This window comes from Schistocerca piceifrons, chromosome X (genome assembly GCF_021461385.2).
Source record: "Schistocerca piceifrons isolate TAMUIC-IGC-003096 chromosome X, iqSchPice1.1, whole genome shotgun sequence".
NCBI lineage: Eukaryota > Metazoa > Arthropoda > Insecta > Orthoptera > Acrididae > Schistocerca > Schistocerca piceifrons.
Window position 1 is genome coordinate 399,212,301 of NC_060149.1, and position 22,892 is coordinate 399,235,192.

At 36.5% G+C, this 22,892-nt stretch overlaps 2 protein-coding genes across 3 annotated transcripts in view; one reads left to right on the forward strand and one right to left on the reverse strand.

Annotated features, from left to right (window-relative positions):
- The window catches only part of LOC124721745 (plasminogen activator inhibitor 1 RNA-binding protein-like), a 76,559-nt gene extending 75,895 nt beyond the window's left edge, over positions 1 to 664 (reverse strand). The window contains exon 1 of one of the 2 annotated variants that reach the window (XM_047246848.1): positions 313 to 663. In XM_047246848.1, coding sequence (XP_047102804.1) covers positions 313 to 583 — 271 coding nt within the window. In that variant the 5' untranslated portion in view covers positions 584 to 663. Of the gene's footprint in view, positions 1 to 312 lie in introns of both variants that reach the window. The other variant, XM_047246849.1, reaches the window with a different exon arrangement.
- A 411-nt stretch (positions 665 to 1,075) lies between these two features.
- On the forward strand, positions 1,076 to 20,283 carry LOC124722987 (zinc finger protein Aiolos-like). Its single transcript, XM_047248156.1, has 4 exons — positions 1,076 to 1,487; positions 14,556 to 14,676; positions 17,157 to 17,297; positions 18,941 to 20,283. The coding sequence occupies exons 1-4, from the start codon at positions 1,166 to 1,168 to the stop codon at positions 19,671 to 19,673; spliced, it is 1,317 nt and encodes a 438-aa protein (XP_047104112.1). The 5' UTR covers positions 1,076 to 1,165; the 3' UTR covers positions 19,674 to 20,283.
- Positions 20,284 to 22,892: the final 2,609 nt, after the last annotated feature.

The window sequence follows — 22,892 nt, forward strand, 5'->3', positions numbered from 1 at the left end:
TCTTTAAGTACACAGACTCTTGCACACTTATCCCAACACTTATCCAAGCATACTGCCATGCATTACATTCATTCCACACTACTACCTTTACAACAGTGAGAAATATATACATATAATGTCTTCACAAAGCAATTTAAGCTTTAATTCCACAGCATTAACTGGATTCCTATGCCTAAATTGTTTTCTGCGCCCTTAATTACGGCTGAAAGACACACACACTGAAAGTATACCCAAAACCAAATACGCATTAATAAACGCGCGCGCGCAAACAAACCATTTAACTGCTGAACAGAGCTATAAATAATACATTACCTTCTTTGATCTTCCCTGAATCTATAGATTTCACACTTTGCACAGGTTCCCTCACGTTTTTTCGAACTTGTGGAGGTTGCTTAGTTTTTGATTCCGGCTTGCTCTTATTTTCCTTCTCCTTTTCGCATACCTTAGTTTTCTTCTTAGCTTCTTTAGCCTGTTCTTGGACTTTGAGGACTTCTAATGGGTCCTCATCGTCGTCCAAGAACAATCTATACCGATTAGTTACCGTGATACCGTAATTATTTTCCATCTCGCTGATATATTTCATGCACGAACTCTACAATATGGCGACGCCTGTAGCTGGGAGCTTCACAACTGCATCCACGAGGTCCTGACACTAAATTGCAGCTGCGACGCCTCACGGGAAATCTGGAACGAAGCGTAGCACTACAAGTTACTAAAATGAAAGCAATATCGTTAAGAATATGTAAACGTTGATAATTAGAGACAATAGAATGTAAATTCTTTAATAATAAATTAATTAAATTAACATAATTCAAATTGTATTGGAACACTAAATACTCTTCATGTTTTCAAATGCTTGGCGGGAAATTGTAGTCGTGGGTTGCTGCTACATAGAAGAAAATCTTTATCACTCTTCAAAACTGATGTAACATTGTTTCACTTGAAGCTGACTATTGTCTTTTAGAGAATAGAATTTTGTTTGGAGTTCGATACCTCAATTTTCTACGATGTTTTCGTAACAAACTACTTCCATTCCAAAATAGCCAATAGGAGCGGCAAGAGAAACGCGCGTAAATTTGTAAACAGTAATTGGCGGCAAGAGTAGTATGATTCGTGTTGTACATGGTGGAAGTGAACAAGGTGTAATTGTGTCTTGTGCATCAAAATGCCGCTGAATACCACTGGCAATGTATCAAATGGCGATGATGTTTTGAATTACAATGAAATAGTTACTAATGATACATATAGCTGGAACTGGAGCTGGAGTGGAGATGGTCCAAAAATCGAGCTTAGTCCCACTAGCTCGTGCAGCTCCTCATCAGAACTGGCCACGAGACATGAGAGCAAAAGAGGGAGGCCAAGGGCAGATACGATAACAAACTTAATATATGAAGGTTCAACATCACCGAGCGCTATAAAATGTCGATTTTGTAATAGGGTGTTTCCTAGAGAGAAATCTCTCCAAGCACATCTAAGGACACACACAGGTAATTTGTGTGTTTATATGGAGTTGTCAGTGATTTGTCTAAACTAATTCTTCATTTAGATTAGCGGAAAAGAAAACAATTAAAAAAAAAACGATCCCGGCAATATAAGAAACCTTTCCAGTATTAAGCTTTGGTTTTACTTAGGGGGGTTGCAAAAAATGTTAATAGCATGTGACACACATAACTACGACGATTAATGAATGATGGCTTGCATTACATCAGGAAAACTACATATTGTTAAAATTCTTTGTTGACAACTTTACTGTAGCTATGCATTTCACATGGGGACTGGAAATAATTTGCTGCTAATATTTCGAAATTTGTCAAAGTAAACTTACCACTTTTTTCTCTTAATGTAATTTCACATTGGATTTATTAATCACATTGCAATATATTCTGATTAGTGCACTGAAGCTATGTAAGTAGCTGTGAAATGCAATTGTAATTGAACAATCCCTAGATACTTTTTACTGTGCTATTACTTCTGCAAGGCTGCCCAGAAATTGACCACGTTATTTGGGTAAGACTCAAGAGGTTCCAAGGATATTTGGTTACATTATCTATATTAAATACTAGCAAACTGTATACGCTGACATAAATTAAAATTAAAGTTAGGCCCACTTTATATACGTGCCAACAAGTGTACATATTTTCCTCTCTGCAAAAACATAAAAAGTATTGGACAAGTTTGTACTTCATGACTATTTATATATGCTTAGAATCTCAGAAGTGGATGTAAGCTTTTGAAGTAAATGGTGTGACTATTGTTACTAGAAGTAGGCTTCGATACACTTGCGTAAAACAGAAACAACTTGCAACAGGTTTGCAGGTACGTCTTAGCTGCAGGTATCCTGCCCAATTTGACGGACAGCTGTGTAAAGAGGCACATAATCATATCAAAATAAAATAAATTTGAAGAGGAAGATTATAATAAACTGCCCAAGTGCTGACTCTGTAAAAGGTGTTGCATTGTGCGCTTGATATTGAAAATGATGAGCAATGATTTGAAAACTTGTGGGCCAAGTGTCGGAGTACTTTCATCCTAAGAAGTTAAGACATCTGCTAAAATTGCATCTGCTGTTCAGAGTTTTAGTGCATCAACCAACCTGTTGCTTCAGTATGTTTATCTGTAAATTAAAGAGAATAGAAGTTAAGTTTAAATATGGCTTTTCAAAAGGCTAAAATCATTTTCATATACTAGACTGTAGCTAAGATTCCAACACATCACTAGAGAATCTTATCTAATTTGACGGATCATAGAAGGTAAATAATGAAGTCTGTTTCTAGAAACAGTTCTGATGTCATAAAAAGTATTGTCTGGCAATGATTCTCCTTCTTTAAAGTTAGTGACTTGCAACCATCCACTTTTCATATATGTAGACCTCCATACTATGCAACAATATACTTAGACTTTTTATGTAATAGATATTGACATTAGGGTTTTGCAATGGAAATAATGATGAATACAGAGGGAATGTAGTGACAGGTCTGTTTATCATCACAGCCCTTCTTTACATTCACATTTAGATAAGTGTTCCACACAACTCTTCTCATGTTGTTAACTTGAGAAAAATTTGTATCAAACCTTCAGCTGCTGACAAAGAAAGTAATTAATGTGGTTATAAACAGCTGACGTAATTGTGCATTTAATAAAGTAGGTAATTAGAATATTTGTTTGGCAGTGAAACAACTGTTGACATTAAATTAATTCCGAAAATTGTACAGGTTTTACAAATGGGTGCATGATGTGGGTGGCGGTATGAGTGCTCCTGCAGGATTTAGGTGTTTGAATATTAGAATTCTTAAAAAGGTTATGCTCAGTAATGTCTCTTGATAGTACATCCTAATCACTCTAAACATATCATACCATGGAAAGAACAGTGACACAGCTAAAAAATGCAGTACTTGAGAAAACTCAACCTTTCTAAAACAAATATTGGAGTAGTATAAGTTAAAACATATATTGAAGCAGTATAAGTTGCCTTTAAATTTTAAGTAAGTGCTATTGGCGTCATAGAAGCATCAGGTTCCCTCCATTTGCTTTGAACCACAAAGTCATTAATATGGCATAAATAGCTAGTTCCACAGTATATAGCATTGTGACAACGATGTCAAAACTCAAGGGGCTGCACGCGCCCACACACACACGCAACAAATTGTGAACAAAATGGCACAATGTCTCACTCCAAAAATAAAATAAAGCTAACAGGACAGCCGCAGAAAATTGGGGGCTAGCACAGGGACAAGCTAAGTATACAACAATTAAAAAAAAAAAAAAAAAAAAAAAAAAAAAAAAAAAAAAAAAAAAAACACTGCACAATCCTAAAACAAATAATATCTAAATTATAGCATTCCACTACACCAACAAAACCACAGGCATAGGACATTTACCTTCACATATATAGCTCAACTGCAACTATAGACACCAAAAAACCAACACATACATCCCCAAAAAGTGGAATTGGACATTTCTCTTTACATATGTCAACTCAACTGGAGCTTTTAATACCAAAAAACCCAATGCTTAAAACTCTGAAAAGTGGAACCAAAACCGCAACAACTCAAAAATCTAAATAGTGTATACACTACATTATTTAATATGCTACCGACCTTCCATAAATATCCAACAGACAATACATCACAGTTAGAATGGAATAAAACCATAACAAAAATTACCAACAAAAGCCTGTGGCACCTAGGTTGGCCACGACACACAATCAGACCTAACAAAAATATCACTCACACAAAACAAACAAAATTATGCAAATAAATAATGGAATTCGATAGAGGAGTGATTAGTTGTGACCATCTTCAGATAAAGAATTCACACTGAATGGAAACTGTATCAGGGTGACAGGAAGTCCTGAAACCATGTCATGTTTGATATAATATTCTAACATATGTGGCAATTTGTCTCTAATTCTAATGCAGTGTTTGAATATTTACTTTTACTATGTTGAGGCTAATGCGTGCAGTACATAATTTGCGCATAAAGTAGAAAAATGCTGTTTTTTCCCCAACTGAGGAAGGTGCAACAGCTAAATTTGTTAGGTATGTGTGACATTCCAGAATGAGATTTTCACTCTTCAGCGGAGTGTGCGCTAATATGAAACTTTCTGGCAGATTGAAACTGTGTACCGGACCAAGACTCGAACTCGGGAACTTTGCCTTTCACGGGCAGGTGCCCGCGAAAGGCAAAGGTCCTGAGTTAAAGTCTCGGTCCAGCACACAGTTTTAATCTGCCAGGAAGTTTCATTTGTGACATTCTCAGCATGAACATTTAAAAAAATTTTCACTTTATCCCAAATTACTCTCTGCAAATAGCAGAATGATTGTTAGAGTAAAATCAAAGAAAATTCCTGCATTTAAATTGGTATAATGCAGCCTGATAACGTTCCTGCTGTGTTAGAGAGAAACTTCTTTGAAAAGTATTTGTGCAGTTGCTTTATTAGCGTTTTTGAGGAGTATGACATTTTGTGGTGGTGGTGGTTGTGGTTGTGGTGCATTTCATTAGGAAATTGTACAAATAATTACTGATGGACACACAAGCTATTTCTACTCCAAAATTTTTGAGATGATGTATCCTAGTATAGTACCTCACCTTGGCAAAAATAGTATTCTTAGCAAGTCACAGTTTGGGTTTCAGATGGGTTGCTCAACTGTGAATACCATTTACATGTGCACTACTAGATTTTATTAGAATTAAATAATAAAATAGCACCAGTTTGTATTTTCTGTGACCTCTAAGCATTTGACTGTGGGTATCACACTATTCTCCTGGATAAATTAACTTTTTATGGGATTGATGGTCTAACCAACCAATAGATAATGTCATATCTAACCAGAAGAATGCAGAAAATAATTCAAGCAATATAGTCCATTGACATGATTCTGACTGAGGAGAAATCACGTATGGGGTTCTTAAAGGTTCAGTCTTATGTCCACTAATTTTCCTCATATGTGCAAACAATCTTCCGTTTACTATACAACATGAAGAATTTGTTCGTTTTGTAGATGACACTAGTGTTGTAATCAATCCAAGCATATGTACAAAAGGAAATTGTACATCTAGAAGTCCTACACCAATGATAAACATACCACATGGTGAGGAAATAATAAATAGGATGAGTCTTCATTGCTTAAAAATGTGATGTGAGAATAATACATGGTGCTCACCCGGGTTATCTTGTAGACATCTGTGTGTGTTGGACATTCTGACTACTGCTTCACAGTATATGTATTTCCTAATGAAATTTGTTGTAAACAGTCAACTAGTTCAAAAAGGAGCAATGCGATACATAATTACAAAACCAGAATGGAAAAAAAGACATTAATTACCCGACAATAAGGTTGTCTTTAGCACAAAAAAAGGTGCACAATGCTGCAACCAAAATTTTTTGTCGTGTACTCAGTGATATAAAATGTCTTATAGGCGTCAAAATAAAATTTGATGACAAACTGAGAAAGTTTCTCCTTAACAAATCTTATTACTGTAATGTGTAAAAGGTGGTGAGTAGGAATTACTAACTCACATGCGCGTATTTTCTTTCTTTTTTTAAAAAAGAAAGAAAGAAAAAAGATGTCATCGTGTAATTGTATGTACAAATTTGTGATGTGAATTTATAAGGACTCATTCCCCATCATTACTATCTATTGTGCAAAATGATGCGTGGAACATGTTACTAACTTTATCATCTCGTTTAAAAATATAGATGGCGGTCTAGCTTAAGTTTAAATGAGACAAGTTGGTGAAGACAAAATTTGTGAATAGGAAAATGGGTTGGATTTTAACAGATTGATCTTCAGTATACCATGAAGTATATGTTTGTTCCATATTTAATGGTCTTCTTGTTATGGACAAGTAAAACTGCAGCACCAGTTTGGAAAAGCTGTGTTATACATCACAAGTGAGTATTTTGATGCATGGATAGGGTGACTCACCAATAGGTTGTGTGTGCAACCCACACCACCTTCAAAAACTGCACACGAGGTTTTATCATCATCTTGCTTTCTAGGTGCAAACTAAAAGCTCTACAGAAAACATTAATGGGGCCTTTGTGATGAAATTTAATGTAGTTAAATTTTATAGGCACATACATGTGCGCTGGAGGCTACCATTTCAGGTTTATTCAAGAGTAATGCATTTGTAGGTCAATTTTGTACATTTTTTTCTTGAATAATTCAAAAACTACCACCTCTAGAGAACTAATCCCATTAAAATATTTGCCTTCTTTAAATTGCCTACAAAAAGGTCCTGTCCATTTTTTTCTGTAAGACTGATAGTTTGCACACACACACACACACACACACACACACACACACACACACACACACACACACACACACACACACACACACACACACACAGAGAGAGAGAGAGAGAGAGAGAGAGAGAGAGAGAGAGAGAGAGAGAGAGAGAGAGAGAGAAATATCTTAGTTCTCAGAGAGTTCTGCACATCAACTTAGAAAATAAATTGCAGTGTTCATACCCTATAATATTGTTGTTTGATGCCATGAAGTGTCTGCACATCAAATGTAAATATTACATGGTACAGGAAATTTAATTGTGTATTTGTCCTTGTGAATGGAACTTGCTAAAGAATTCGAAATTTTACTGTTGGCCAGTTTAAGGTGAACTATTGTATCACGAAAACACACTGTTCAAATTTAGTTTTATGTGAGTGATTCCAGAACTGTTCTTGAGGCCAAATGTCCTAGCAAATGTCAGTGTACATGCTTTATTGAAAGTTGTATTGTTGTATTTCTAGCATACTCTGCAAGTGTAAAACTATCATTTTGCAAAAAGTGAGCACATTCTTTCATGTAACTTAAGAGTGCAGATACATACTCGGTGCAAATTCACTGAAGTGGAGCACTCCATTGTCATTTTACACTGAAGTACCAAAGAAACTTGCATAGCATGCATATTCAAATACAGAGAGATTATACAGGCAGACTATATTACTGCAATCAGCAACGCCTATATAAGACAAGTGTCTGGCGCAGTTGTTAAATCAGTTACTGCTGCTACAATGGCAGATCAAGATTTAACCGAGTTAGAACGTGGTGTTGTTGTAGGCACACAAGCAATGGGATATGGCATCTCCGAGGTAGATGCTGTATGACGGTTGCACGAGTCTACCATGAATATCGGAAATCTGGTAAAACATCAAATCTATGACATCGCTGTGGCTGGAAAAAGATCCTGCGAGAACGGGACCGACGACAACTGAAGAGAATCGTTAAACGTCACAGAAGTGCAGCGCTTGTGCAAATTACTGCATATTTCAATGCTAGGCCATCAACAAGTGTCAGTGTGTGAACCAGTCAACAAAACATCATCAATATGGACTTTTGGAGCCAAAAGCCCACTTGTTCACCCTTGAGGACTGCTCAACACAGAGCTTTACATCTCGCCTGGGCCCACCGAAACTGACGTTGGACTGTTGGTGACTAGAAACATATTGCCTGGTGTGGCAAATATAGTTTCAAATTGTCTCGAGCAGGTGTATGTATATGGGTATGGAGACAACCTCATGAATCCATGTACCCTGCATGTCAGCAGGGGACTGTTCAAGCCAGTAGAGGCTCTGTAATAGGGTGGGGCATGTGCAGTTGGAATGATATGGGACCAGATACTTCTAGAGATGACTCTGACAAGTGACACGTATGTAAGCATCCCAACTTATCACCAGCATCCACTCATGTCCATTGTGCAGTCTGACAGACGTAGGCAATTGCAGCAGGACAATGCGACACCCCACACGTCCAGAATTGCTCCAGGAGCACTCTCCTGAGTTTAAACACTCCCACTGACCATCAAGCTCCCCAGACATTAACATTATTGTGTGAGTGTATCTGGGATGCCTAGCAACGTGCTCTCCAGGAGAGATCTTGACCCCCTCGTACTCTTACAGATTTATGGGCAGTCCTGCAGGATTCATGGTGTCAGTTCCCTCCAGCACTACTTCGGACATTAGTCAAACCCAGGACACATCATGTTGCGGCACTTCTGCATACCAGAATTGTTGATAACAGAAATAGAAATATGCTGACACAATTGAAGACTTTGTATTGTGCCATCTCCACATTTCTGAGTCCCTGACACTTAACTCTTGTAGCTGTATGGTTAGTCTTCTCACCTTGAGAGAATGAGAGAGAGAGAGAGAGAGAGAGAGAGAGAGAGAGAGAGAGAGAGAGTCTCTAATGGAGGTTTAAACCTTTGGCTTTTATGTATGAAGCTCGTCAACCTGCTGAAATTGTACTTACCTAAATGAAATCTAGTCTCACTTTTCACTTTTGTGACCAGATAAAGGCATTCTCGCCATTGTTAGAAAGGTGATGTTGGAACAGATGGGGATTTTGTTAATTACAGAAGCGTGTGATTCACATGTGAACTTGAGTGTCTCAGAAATTCTGACCTGTGGCTCAAATGTTGCTGATCATTCATTTTTGCAACACAGTTAAGTCACATAGTAGCCTAACAAATGGCAACCAGCTGCTTCATTGGCAGAAATTTGCTTAGTGTGCATAGGTGATAAATACGAGTCAATGAAGCCTTTGGCCTTGGCCAGGGTTCGGAATGCCGGCAGTAACGTTAAAGCATTAGCAGTGAGTTGGGATTGGGGCCCTCATATTAGTGTGGACACTAGATTGAATATTCCTTAGTCCAGTAGCAATTTGCTGTGTCTGTTGAACTGGTATGTATTTATTGTGTCCATAAATATTGGAGTATTGAGTGGAATACTGAGGCAGCATTAAAGCGGATAGTTTTATCGTGAACAGGAATGTTTGTGGGACCCTGCAAGCTGCAATTGTAAAAAGAAATTGAAAAGATTAAACACTTGGAGGGAAAGAAGTGAGCTGCTAGAAAATAATTTGCATGATGTGAAAAAGAAAATGGAATTTTTATGGATATCTTTTTTACTGTATGTGCAACTCTCTTGAAAGAGCTGTCATTTTTCGAAATTTTAAGGCTTAAAAAATTCAATAATAATTTGAAGTCTGTAGCTCTCATTCACAAAAAAATTATTAAATATCCTATATTCCAATTCAGTTTTAAGGTCAGTCATTGATTTTGTCTCACACCACTGTTCTCTACTTTTTAATAGCAGTCCACCAGTGTCGTTTCTTCTTTTTCTGATGATCAGGTGCTTGCAGTAAAATAAACACTGCACATGCAAGAATGCTAAATCCGTTCCTTCACTGATAATATTGGTTGGTGAAATTGTTATGAAAACACTACTTTATTACGATAACAAAATGGGAGCAACCTCAACATGTTATCAGCAAACTGTGACTCCACATGGGCAAATCTGTCCCAACACAGCCGCACAGCGTGTGAGGTGTCATGTCACGGATTGGGCGGCCCCCCCCTCTGGAGGTTAGAGTCCTCCCGGGGGGGGGGGGGGGCGGGGGCGGCAGGCACTTTTTTTGTGTGTGTGTGTGTGTGTGTGTGTGTGTGTGTGTGTGTGTGTGTGTGTGTGTGTCCCTCCTTAGTTTAAGTAGTGTGCAAGTCAAGGGACCGATAACCTCAGTAGTTTGGTCCCTTATGAATTCACACACATTTGAACATTTTTTGTCCCAGCACCTTGGTTTGGTGAGGATGACAGGCAGAATGCCAGTACATTGGTGACCATCATTTGAGCAAATCCATTGGCTGTCATTAGTTTGCCTTTGTTGGGCTAGTGTGTATGCACCTTAATGTAAAGCAGCATTCAGTGAAATATACAGACCTCTTTGAGATGTGTGTAGGTTTTGGTCATTGTCCTCCATTACAATCTGTCATGGTATTTACTGTTCTGAAATCAAAATACCCATGCAAGATCAGAAACTAGGAAAAGGTCTCATGACATCATTACACCTGACCATGCTTTGCAGTCAGTTATATCAGCAGGAACAGAGTGAGAGTATTTTGATTGGTATAATCTGTCGTTTTTCTGCTGATCCTTGAACATTCCATGCAATACCAAAAAACTTGGTAAAGTTTCAGATTTACTGTAGGAGGAACACAGTACTCCTGTCTAAATGTGTCCTGCATCCCTATAAGTGATGAAACTTGTAGTTACATTGTTGATTCTTAGTAACTTTCACATGATGAGGAACCCCTTGTGCAAATATTTTTCGTGATGAGGTACCCATCTTGAAACCTAGCAACTCACTTCCTCAAAAAGTCAATACTAAATGTGACAAACTGTGTATTTTCCATCAAAATATAAGGGGGCTAAGAAGTAAACTAGCACTGTTGACAATGAGTATTAGTGACAGTAATGCTATTGATAATGCCAATATCCTTTGTTTTACTGAACACCATGTAAAAAAGGGTATCAATATGCTGAATCTAGATGGCTATCGTATTGCCTCTCACTTTTGTAGAAACAGTGTGCAGAAGGGTGGTGTAATTATATATGTAAAAAAGAATATAATGTATAGATCTCTAGAGCTCACAAAATACTGTTTTGATCAGCATTTTGAAGCTTGTGGTATAGAAATTAGCACAAAGACCCTGTCACTCATTGTAGTAACAGTGTATAGGGCTCCCATCAGGGGAGCAATGTATGTTCTTTAAGCAACTCGAATCTCTTCTATCCCATATATATTAAAAAAATAAAAATACTGTAGTCTTAGTTAGGAGACTTTAGCATTAACTTTCTAGATTATGATAGTAGTAGAGCTGACCTGCTACATATAATGAACACATACAACCTCACACCCATGGTAGACTTCCTCACAAGGGTTACGAACTTCTGTTCAAGTCTTATAGATAATATTTTCATTGATGAGAATAGAAACACCAATGCAATAGTAAAACAAGTCCTAAATGGTCTTTCAGATCATGATGGCCAATTGCTAACTGTCAATGATATATGCCCACACAAGAAGGACAAAGTCTGTAAAAGGTCATTTAGGGTAATTAATAATGAAAATCTCATGATCTTCAACAGTTATCTTCAACTCATTGACTGGAGTCCACTTTGTAGAGCACTGAAAGTCAATGACAAATTTAACCTATTTATAAATGAATTTATGTGCCACTTTGAAGCTGTCTTCCCTCTAAGAACTGCAAAGAACAAGTACCAGAGCCATACCAGCAAACAGTGGCTCACAAAAGGGAAAAAAACCTTCATGTAGGACTAAGAGACTGCTTTATGTTTCTCTCAGAAATACTAATGATCCTGAAATAAGAGCTCATTATAAAAGATACTGTAAGATCTTAAATGATGTTCTGATAAAGGCAAAAAAACATGTTCATCAAATCAGAAATAGATAATTGTGGCAACAAAATAAAAACCATCTGGGGTATTATTAAAAGAGAAACTAGTAGTTACTCAAACGATGCAGAAACTATTGAAGTTAGACATAATGGGAATATCATTGATAACAGTGAAAATTTTGCAAAAATTTTCAACAAGCATTTTTTGACTGCAGCGGATAAAATAGGGTGTAATGGTTCTATAAATGAGGCTCTGAATCTTTTACAAAGAAGTGGAGTTAGTGCAACACCCCAGATAAATGCTTCCTGTCACTTTTGAGGAAATTAAGAAGATAATAAGGACCATGAAAAACAAAAAATCAACTGGTATTGACGGTATTTCCATCAAAGTGTTGAAACACACACACATTTTCATTTGTGAAGTCCTGTGCCACATCTTTAATGAATCACTGAGACTAGCAATTGTCCCTGACAGACGTAAATATGCAGTGGTGAAACCATTGTACAAGAAGGGTGACAGAAACGAAGTAACCAATTATCGTCCTATTTCACTCTTAACTTGTTTCTCCAAGATTCTCGAGAAACTTGTACACAGAAGGATTCTTGAACATCTGAGTAAATACAATATTCTCAATAAAAGTCAATTCAGTTTCCAGAAAAACATCTCAACAGAAGGTGCAACACATTCTTTCACCAGTGCAGTTCTTGAATCAATCAATCAATAATAAAATGTCTCCGGCTGGAATTTTTTGTGACCTTTCTAAGGCGTAAAACATGAGATTTTTCTGAGAAAGGCAGAATTTTATTGGTTAACTGGAGAAGCAGGGATGTGGCTTGCCTCCTATTGAAAGGACCGGAAACAGAAAGTCATGGTAAACAACACTATTGGGGAACCAGTGTCCTCTTCTTGGGGCACAATAAACTGTGGAGTCCTACAGTGCTCTATTCTGGGTCCTCTACTTTTCGTTATTTTCATAAATGACCTTCCAATGTGTACAAGGGCTAATATAAAATTTACTTTGTTTGCCAATGACACGACGATTCTGGTAGACAATTCAACAAATACTAATCTTGAAATCACTGTATATGAAATTTTTCAGGAGACCTTTAACTTGTTTACCTCTAATGGATTATCACTAAATTTTGAAAAAACTCAATTGATTCAATTCCATAAAAGCCAAAATATCAAAGGTGAGATTAATGTTAAACACAATGATAGGAATTTAGCAAGAGTGGAGTCAACAAAGTTCCTGGGTCTACTTGTTAATAGCAATCTAAACTGGTCCTTACACATTCCTTACCTATATAAAAAACTAAGCTCAGCAATTTACGCTATTCGTGCGATTGCTTCCTTCAGTGACTTAAATATTTTGAAAGCTGCCTATTTTGATTATCATCATGCCCTGATGGCCTATGGAATTATATTCTGGGGAAACCAGCCAAAGGCGAACAAACTCCTCATAGCGCAGAAAAGTCATTAGGATTCTGTGTGGTGTCAATTACAGACATTCTTGCAGGAAAGTCTTCCAAGAACTGAGAATACTCACAACAGTATCTCAGTAAATTTTCTCTGTCATGTGTTTCTTGTGAAAAAAACCATTTCCTTTTTGAAATGAACAGCATGTATCATAACTATGACACTAGGGTAAAAAATGATCTACATCTTGAGCAAAAGAATCTAAGTATGGTGCAAAAAGGAGTACACTACTAATGCATAAAAATATTTAATGCGCTTCCTCAGGCAATAAAAATGTCAGTTACTGATTCACCTACTTTTAAAAATCAACTTAAACAGTATCTTCTAAGTAAAACCATTTACTCACTGGATGAATTTATGAATGAGAATATGTGAATTGGTTTTGATCTATTGTAAGTCTGTTCAATGTAATTTGCAGCTTTTTACAAAAAACAATTCTTGTAAAAAAAAAAATTTCTATGTAATATATTTGTCTCAAATCTATGTAAATGACACATTCTACACCCAAGCGATTTATCGCTAATGGTTCTACAGAACACGAATGAAATAAATAAATAAAATAAATAAGACAGAATAAGCACTTCATTTTGTACAACTGTGAAGGCAGCACACAAACTGTAGTCCAAAATAGTCAAACACTGTTTGATTTAATTTTACTTTTCAGTAATTATACATGGCCATGTAGTTCAGAACTCAAGAAAGAGCTTGTAGAGATTTGGATACGGTCTTCAACAACTTGTACAAGCTGAAGAAAATGATCTTCAGATAAGGTGTAGCATACAAGCCCTTGTGCAGTTGTGCATGAATGTGATTCCAGAAAAGTGACCCAAACCCTAAAAGAAGGGGCTTGACTGATGATGATGATGATGATGATGATGATTAATAATAATAATAATAATAATAATAATAATAATAATAATAATCTTATCAGTAAGCGGTCAGAGTTGTTCCCTCTGTTGGATAAAACCATCAGCCTCTCTTGGTGTGTCACACACTAAGCAACCAGAATCTGTTAATACAGAAGCTTTGCATGAAATTCCTAGGAGAAACAATTCTAACAATGCAAAGCTCACACCCAACCCCCTCCCATCCTTACATACTGGGATGTGAAATTGTCACCAAGACAGTTTAACTACACAGATTTAAGGTAGGTCCTACAAGTTCACTTTCAACAAGAAAGTTGTACATTGTTAAAGCAAATAAAAATATAATTTCTTAACATGGCCTCAATCAAAAATTACAAGTTGTTTTACAAGACAGTTTTCCTTCATGGAATGTCATTGATTCAGTAATTAACCAGAGCTTATTTCCTTCAGCCCAAAGGGAGTTACTTAAGTGTCACTATTGCAGCTTAGTTTATACATGTAATAAATTTCAGGTGAGCGGCCCTACATGTGTGATTATCCAGGCTGTACAAAAGCATTCACCCAAAGTGGTCAACTCAAAACTCATCAGCGATTGCATACTGGAGAAAAACCATTTGTCTGTTCTGAAAATGGGTGAGTGGTGCTAAATTTTATAAATCTGATCAATGACCTTTCATTTCATTAAATAAAATTTCATGAATATGGGTTAGTTTGTCGATTCCAAATTGTCCAAAACGTGCCTTCTTCTATGTGGATCTTAATTTTGGTCTGTAAAATAAAAATATGTTGTAAGGAATAATTATTGAAATGAAAATTAAACCTAAAAACATTTTGGGTCTGTTTTCATATTACCTTATTTTCTATACTTAGATTCTGTATATCTTTCTTTACATCATTATATAACTTGCCATTTGCAGCAAAATGTTTTGCCATGTTGATTGGAGAGTTAGCAAATAATCTCTCTGTAAGTGTAATTTTTTTTTGCCTTCATTTGCAGATTCATCTGTTGCAGAAACATGCACAATAATGTGATACATGTTCTTAATTAATGTTTGCAGATTGACTTAAAATTGATACATATATAAATACGAACATCCATAAAATTCAGTGACAACTTGTATAGAAAACTTACTCTATCACTGTCCATATAGTAAAGGTACAAGAGGGGGAAGGGGAGGGCGAAGTCTGCTTATGACAGCACAAATATTCAAAAATGTTTTGGCGCTAAAAAGCTTGGTTGGTTGCGTAATAGGTGGACCTAAATTCCTGAATCAGATGAATGTCTCGTCTCTTTCAGTCTGAAAATAAACATTGTGGGAGCTTAGAAGGGTTGTCTTCAATGCTCTTATTCACTGAAATCGTATGTTGCAGCAACTACAAGCATAAAATGAGTTTTTAACATAGCATGGAGGTGATATTGACAGCAACAAAGTTTTGTATTATTTTGTTCCTTTTATGTGGTAAAAGAACAGTGTTAATTTGATTTGTGGATTAGTTTTGTTTCTTTACCTTTTTGTAATACTTACAATTTTTTTTTTTTTCAAATGGACAAATTGGAATTCCTTGCCATTATCATATTCCTTATTTTGGATGGTTTATCACCAACATAATTTCATAGTTTCTGGAGCTTTTTCAGGTGTTAAGGCCTTCATTTTCAATAATTAAGAAATTGATAGCTGCGTACAAATCTGCTATATTTCTCTTGAAGATGAGCAGCATGAAGAATATTCTAAAACTGCAACTGTATGTAAAAATCTACTCTCAAATTTGTTGTTGGACAATTGGTGATGAGAATGTATGAAACAGCTTATGTCATAAGCGCATCTGAAAGAGTAAAATAGATTCTACATGAAAGGTTAACCAGGGGAAATCTTTATGCAAGATGGGTGCCTGTTTTATTGATAACTAACAAAACCAAATGTGAAAATGAATGTTTGGGTCATTTAAAAAGTATTCAACCAATTTCGTGTGCCAATTGCAGTGACTGAGATATCTGTTCACTACTTCATGCTAGAAAGAAAAAAAACAATTATAGTAGTAAGTAGAAACCAGTGAGCCTGCACAAAAAAATGTTAATTTTATGTGGTCACTGTTTTCTAAGCTGAAAAAAGTAAAGCAATACCTCGCAAACACTTCGCAAGCTTTCTGGAACAACTGGATGAACACAAGTGAGAAAATGTGTGGAATGCACAATAAATTCTTTAAACAGGATAATGGAAGATGCCTTGGCAGTTGGAAAAATAAATTATTGAAAGTGAAAATTGTTGGAATATATATTGTCTTCACCATTTTCGGCACCCTCTAATGCTTAGTTACATTCACAGCAACACAAATTTGTGGGTGGAAAAATCCAGCAAAGGGATAATGGCAGATAACTGCTCATTTTGCCAACCATTCAGCGTCGTAATTCTGGAATGAAATCTGCTCTTTGGAAAGATGGTGACAATGTAAGATTTATAACCAGGAGCTATGTGAAAAAAGTGCAATTTTCGCCTAAACAGTATTCCACTGCCAGTTAGAGTTTCTTAATGACAGACGGTGAGTCTTCATGTACAGAATTCCAGAAGGTAAGGTGCAATTAGGGTGGGATTATCTAAGGGGATAAACTTTATTTTGAAAGTAGATGTGTTCAGGTTGGGACATTACAATTTGTTTGTGTGTGTGGATGTGGTGGTGGTGGGGGGGTTGTACAGCTACATCACGGGATAGCTCTGCATCAATGTAAGGATATAAGATTAATACCATGCAACAATATTTGTGGTCTGTTGTTGCTAAAGAGTCCTCTTCCAGAATGGTTTGTAAAAATCTCGTGTAACATCAGTCATAGATTACATACACTCCCATCCAATTCATTTTGTAAATACTGCATGCAGTTGGCTTTCCTGCTGAGCTACAAATGGGCCATTTGGTTTTATATTGACCTGGGGGATAGCACAAAGATTAAAGTGTATTATTGGACTCAGCGATGGTATCGTCTAACAATACCAGATCTATTCAACTAATTGTGGTCACTGTTATGTTATTACCAACCCATAGTTTCAGGTCAGGACCTATAAACAAACTTGTAAAATCTGCCATTGGCAATGCTTCATAAGTTTCTTGTATTTAAACAGGTGCACAATTAGATTCACTCATGCAAATCGCCACTGCCCTGAACATCCGAATGCAACACTCCACCGAAGCGATGATTTTGTACTGCGGCCTGTTACGTGTAATCCAGAACAGTCAAGTGACGTTCTTCGCTGGCTTGAAAGGTGAGACTATCTTCAAAAATTTTTTCTCCACATTTTTTGTTAATAATGGTGCTTAGTTCAATGGAAAAAACTTTCCGTTATTTTCCACTGTTTACATGTACCAATATCTTGAACAGCTAGTTTTCAAACTGAAGTCGTACACTCATGGTGGAAAAGTTGATAATATATAACAGAAGCAGGTTCGTCTGAAAGATACCACTCAGTTTTGTTTTAATATATGAGAAGCCAAATTACTCTCATTGTATGTAGATTTGGATTTAAGAAAGATAAATGGAACAACATTACAGATATGGCTGAAATTGCCACCTATTTGGTTTGGTTAAAGTTATGTTTTTATGAAAATGTCATTATTGCAAAAGCACAGAATGATATGTAATACACAGTGCAGATGATTGCAGGTTGGGTCCATTCTGACACATTGCAACTGAATACTATGCCAATGTTATCTACAGATCAAATCTGAATTAAGATCAGTCATTGGAAACTGGATGAAATGACACACGCAATTATAGAGCAGAAAAATGAGCTGATAAAAGGTTCAGTTAAAACAGGCAGAGATCAGTAAAAGAAAAGTTATAGCATACGTAGTGTACAAAATAATAAATGAAGAAATTATATAAGATAGAAAATAAATTTATGGGTGAATTTAGTTTTCATTACTGAAATACGAGTAAGCAATGGTGCAAAAGTAATCATTACTGTTTAGCTCCAGTGAGTTATTCAAATTTTTGCTCTGTTTAGATGCTTTCAGGATATCTCTAAAACCTTGCAGGTTAAAACTATATATCAGAATGGGATTCAAACCTGAAACTTCTGCTTTTCTGCTGGCAGATGCTCTGCAGACTGAAATGTCCAGAAATGACTCAAGACTTACTGTCATGACTTTACTTCTGGGTGTAAGTCCTCATGTGGCACAAAATTTTAACCTGCCAGGATGTTTCAAATCAGTACAAACTCCACGGAATATATTGTGGATATTTATTTGTTAATGTGAAGTGTGTTGTCAAATGTTACTCAGTGCAGGATATATTGACACTAACATATTTTCCATTCTTCATCATAATGTTAAAAACTGGCTTAGTCCGTTTGAAATGTGGCAACTGTTTAAGTAATAAATGTCATTAAACATCTGTCGTGTTGCTATACTGGAGCAGGTGAAATGTATGAAATAACAATTGAATGCAAATAAATGACAAATGGTACCACAATTATGAAAAACAAAACTAAATCATAAGCAATGAAATGGGAAAAGGGGGGGGGGGGGAGATGTATCTTTGTGACATGAGCTTAAAGGCAGATATGTTATTGGCTAAAACTGTGTCTTGATCAGGAATATTGACAAAACAGAATTTTATGCTCCCAATACAGTTAAATATTTTATTATTCAGTTACTTCAGATTAATTTTTTAATGAACCATATTACTGGCACAACAGTTTCTACTAAAAAAAAATTGTTACTCTATATTTAATGTAACTGCTTTAAATTTTTTGTCCTTTTCCGTTAATTCAGGTTTGTCTTTTGCATTTTTCTGGGAAATGCAAAATAGTGTTTTTCCCAACTGTTATTAAATTTTGTCTGTCGAAGTTTGTCACTAAAGACCTCCATAGTTTTGAAATGTTAAAAGAAGTGACTTTTGTTTAAGGTATCGGAAGGAGAGAGAAGACAGAACACCAAAGAAACCAGAAAAGAGGAACAAGGCAAAGAGGAATGATGTGGAAAATGGCAGTTTGTCTTGCAAGAAGTTAAAAATTCGTAAAGGCCTGGTAACAGTAATGGAACAAGAAAATGTTCAACATAAAAAATCTAGCAGTCAGAGAGCCACCATTAATGTTGAGCAAACTTGTATTAGAAGTTGCATCCCAGGAGATGTGAAGCAGAATTTTAAATTAGATGTGAACTCAGATTCTGCAACTTTAAATGGCAATGGTGAACTGTACTCCCATGAAACCTGCAAAATACGGAAGAACAGTGACATTAGAGTTGAACAACCAAAGAAGAGATGGCTGCGAGAAGCATGTAGAGATCAAGCTCTGTGGGGGGTAAAGAATGAATTGGCTCAACCAATCCAGTGGAATGACAGAGATTATTGTACTGCCAGTATGTTTGAAGAGCTGAGGCCAATGAAAGAGTGCCATGATGCCAACCAGTTGAGGCCAACGGTGTTAATGTTGGCTGCAAGGGAAGGTGAACAGTCTCCAGCAGATGATGGGTATTTAGTTTGGCAAGCTCCCAGTAATCAACCAGATGATAATTTGAAATGGATGGGAGCAATGGCTCTCATGCAGCTATCCAAAGCAAAGGAAGTTGAAAATTTTGATTCTGAAAGTGCTACTACTCCACTAAACCTTTCTCAGCCACGATATATGGAACTGTAGACGACAGTGTAAGTGGTGGTTTTTAACAGTCAGTTAAGACTGCATGCAGTATTTATACCCCCAGAGAAGTGTTAAAGGTTTTGTGACTGGATAAAAATATTTAAAAATCTTGATGTGATTTTCTTACAAAAAATCTTAACATGATCAGATTGGGGGTTGCTTGTATATTGACAATAAAAAATTTTATTTCTGCTGTTAATAATGGATGGTGCCCAGCACCAGGATGTAAATGGTGCTATCAAATGGTCTGCCGTCATTTAAGATTATATTATCACACAAAATGCAATGATGGCATAAGATGATTATTGTATGATCATAGGTTTCTGTTCAATTAATGTTCTGTGGAAAGTGTCACTTCACACCAGCACCTACACAAGTGGTGGTAGACATCTGTTTATCTGTTATTTTTCACAACTTACAGTGCATTACTGCATGCAGTATTAATAATGCATTGCCACAGTGCCCAATTTGGTAGTTAGTTTTTTGGGAGTTTATGCCACTTAAGTCACTTCAAAAGTCATTTCTCCTTTTTAGAAAAGGTACATTAGTGGTAAAATTCAAGAGGCCATGCTTCAATTAGCATATATTTGCCAAGCTGTGGATATTTCTGTTAACAGGTATTTTAATGTAAAACCTTTTTAAAAAAGGTATATTATTTAAACAAACTTTTAATGTAGCTAATGCATAACCTAGCAACTGAAAAAATGTACAGTAACTGCTTTTATTTAGCACAAAGAATTTTTTATATAATTATTGCAAGGAATGAAGTTAAATTTGTATAATGTTGGAATTTTAATTAACTATTTACAAACAGATTTATGGAGATCATACTTAAGAATCTCACTATGTGCTTCAAACATTGCAGCTTGGAGATTTGTAACATATTTTAAATGTTTTTTTTTAATTACTATATTGTTTTGTAAGATATTAGATGCTTTTATTTTTCTTGTATGAATGTTAATGTTACCTTCTGTTTTAATCTTTATGCGTTAATACTGGAAAAATGACGACCTGGTACAAAAATATGGAAGTTAAAAATAAATATTGTTTTACTGTAAATATATCTTTAATGGTAAGCATAGTTACTGTGCTGTTCATTGTTTTCTCACTGGATTGATTGGTGGAAGTTTTGCATCCATTCATTATCCAGCACGTTGCGTCAAATGTCAGCTGTTCCTTTGTTGGTGAGAAATTCCTTTTCTTAAACCTCTAACTGCGGGTGATTTTCAGATTTCTTTTTTCAATTGTGGGGCATTTTTATTCGATAATGAGAGTAGTTGTCAGTATAGAATAATAGGAATACAAATTTAAGGCTTTTTTTGGCCACTTGTCAAATTGCCTTTTGACTTCTGTCTAGAGTTTTTCGGCCGATATTTGTTTGATTTTCTTGACATTTTTCCAGCACAAATGGCTGGCATTATCAAAGCTACACCCTCATTGATGGTGGTGCGCAGGCGTTGAGCTCACGACTGCAGGTTATATATACCCAGCGCGCAAATATCAAAGGCCATTCTGGGGTAATTACCGCTGCGGTTCTCCCCTTGCTATGCAATGATCTTTTGCTGCAGTACGGGAATCCAGGAGCCATTCAGATTCAGGCTTTCCTCTTCCAATAGCTTCCCTGACCAAATGGATGAAATACCATATTTACTCGAATCTAAGCCGCACTTTTTTTCCGGTTTTCGTAATCCAAAAAACCGCCTGCGGCTTAGAATCGAGTGCAAAGCAAGCGGAAGTTATGAAAAATGTTGATACGTGCCACCACAACTAACTTCCACCGTCGAATATATGTAGCGCTACGCGGGCATGCTTTGTAGGCACAAAGATAAATACTGGCGCCAAAACCTCTGCGTCAGTAAATAATTTTTTTTTTAAAAAAAGTGGAAGACGAGCTTTTTTCTCCGCCGCGAGTTTCGACCACTGCATTTTCATACATTATCCAATGAAGTAAATACAAATTCCGTATTGTTCATCTTCGAATGTAGCACAATTTCAGTGTACTATGAAAATCTGACTGGCAAGACTGTTTGGGATGTTTGTCAATATGGCCAACTCTACGTTCTGAATTTTTTCCTATCTGTGAGAAGAGATGGTTGCTAATAGGAACCTGATGAAATTTGAATCACATACAGTATTCTCTTCACCATAAGAGTAATACGAATATAAACATTTTGCCATGTATTCTTTCGTGTTTGCTGCTATCTCATTTAAATCCTGTCTGCCTAATAAACTACGAAATTAGAGTGAGACAACAGCAAACGCGGAAGAATATTCGTATCATGTCATGTTTATATTCGTATTATTCTTATGCCTAATAGTGATACAGTCAGAAATGAAGCACGGCAAGTGACTAGATTTTTAAATCTAAGATGACTCTAATTTCTGTGCAGAATTTGATGTAATAAAGAAGCGGCCGCAAAGATTTTCAAACGGAGAAAATTTTTGCCTAACCCTCGTTCAGAACATGTTCTATCATACGCAGTCTATTATTTGATTCTTGTTGATCATTATCAAAGAAAGCAGCAGTGTAAGTAACGTCTCTTGCCATTGTTTCGCTAATGAGACGATTCCTCTCTCTTTTTTTTTAATTGTACGCGGCGGTAGCGCGCACAAAAGCAAGCCATGCCACGAGTCGCGACAGGTCGTAAACACGCACTATCAGAATGCGACAAACAATGCATGATACAGTGCAGTAATGCATTTTCAGCTTAAGAGTGACGCAAACACCTATAACAAAGAAAACGGCACTTATCAGATCAAAGCAAAATAAGCAATCGATTCAAACCAGACAAAGCACGTGAAAAAGGAAGGGTACCCGTATAAATACGGACGGAGCGCCTGACGCATAGCAATGGCTACGTGGCAAAGCTTAACTGCTAAGGTTACGACTTGAACCAAACTACTGTAGCTGTATCGTCATTCATTCGACCTAAATTGTGTCTCATATCACAATGGACCAACTTTGTTTCGATTTGGAGGTGCGGCCTAAAACTTTTCTCTCCCCTTGAATTTCGAGTCTCAAATAAATTTCAGGTGCGGCTTAGATTCGGGAATTTTTTTTTTCCTTTATTTCGAGTCTCATTTTTCAGGTGCGGCTTAGATTCGAGTGCGGCGTGGATTCGAGTAAATACGGTAGCTGTTCTTTACATCAAGAGCTTCTGTGTTGGCAAATTTTATTATGTGGTTAGTCTCGTGCAGTGTGTACTCCACCAATGCAGA

What these genes read in the sequence shown, in the direction of transcription:
- LOC124722987 (XM_047248156.1), top strand. Translation starts at nt 1,166, where the DNA reads ATGCCGCTGAATACCACTGGCAATGTATCAAATGGCGATGATGTTTTG. An exon ending in ACATCTAAGGACACACACAG is followed by an intron (nt 1,488 to 14,555) that starts GTAATTTGTGTG and finishes AATAAATTTCAG; the next exon opens with GTGAGCGGCCCTACATGTGT. An exon ending in GTTCTTCGCTGGCTTGAAAG is followed by an intron (nt 17,298 to 18,940) that starts GTGAGACTATCT and finishes CTTTTGTTTAAG; the next exon opens with GTATCGGAAGGAGAGAGAAG.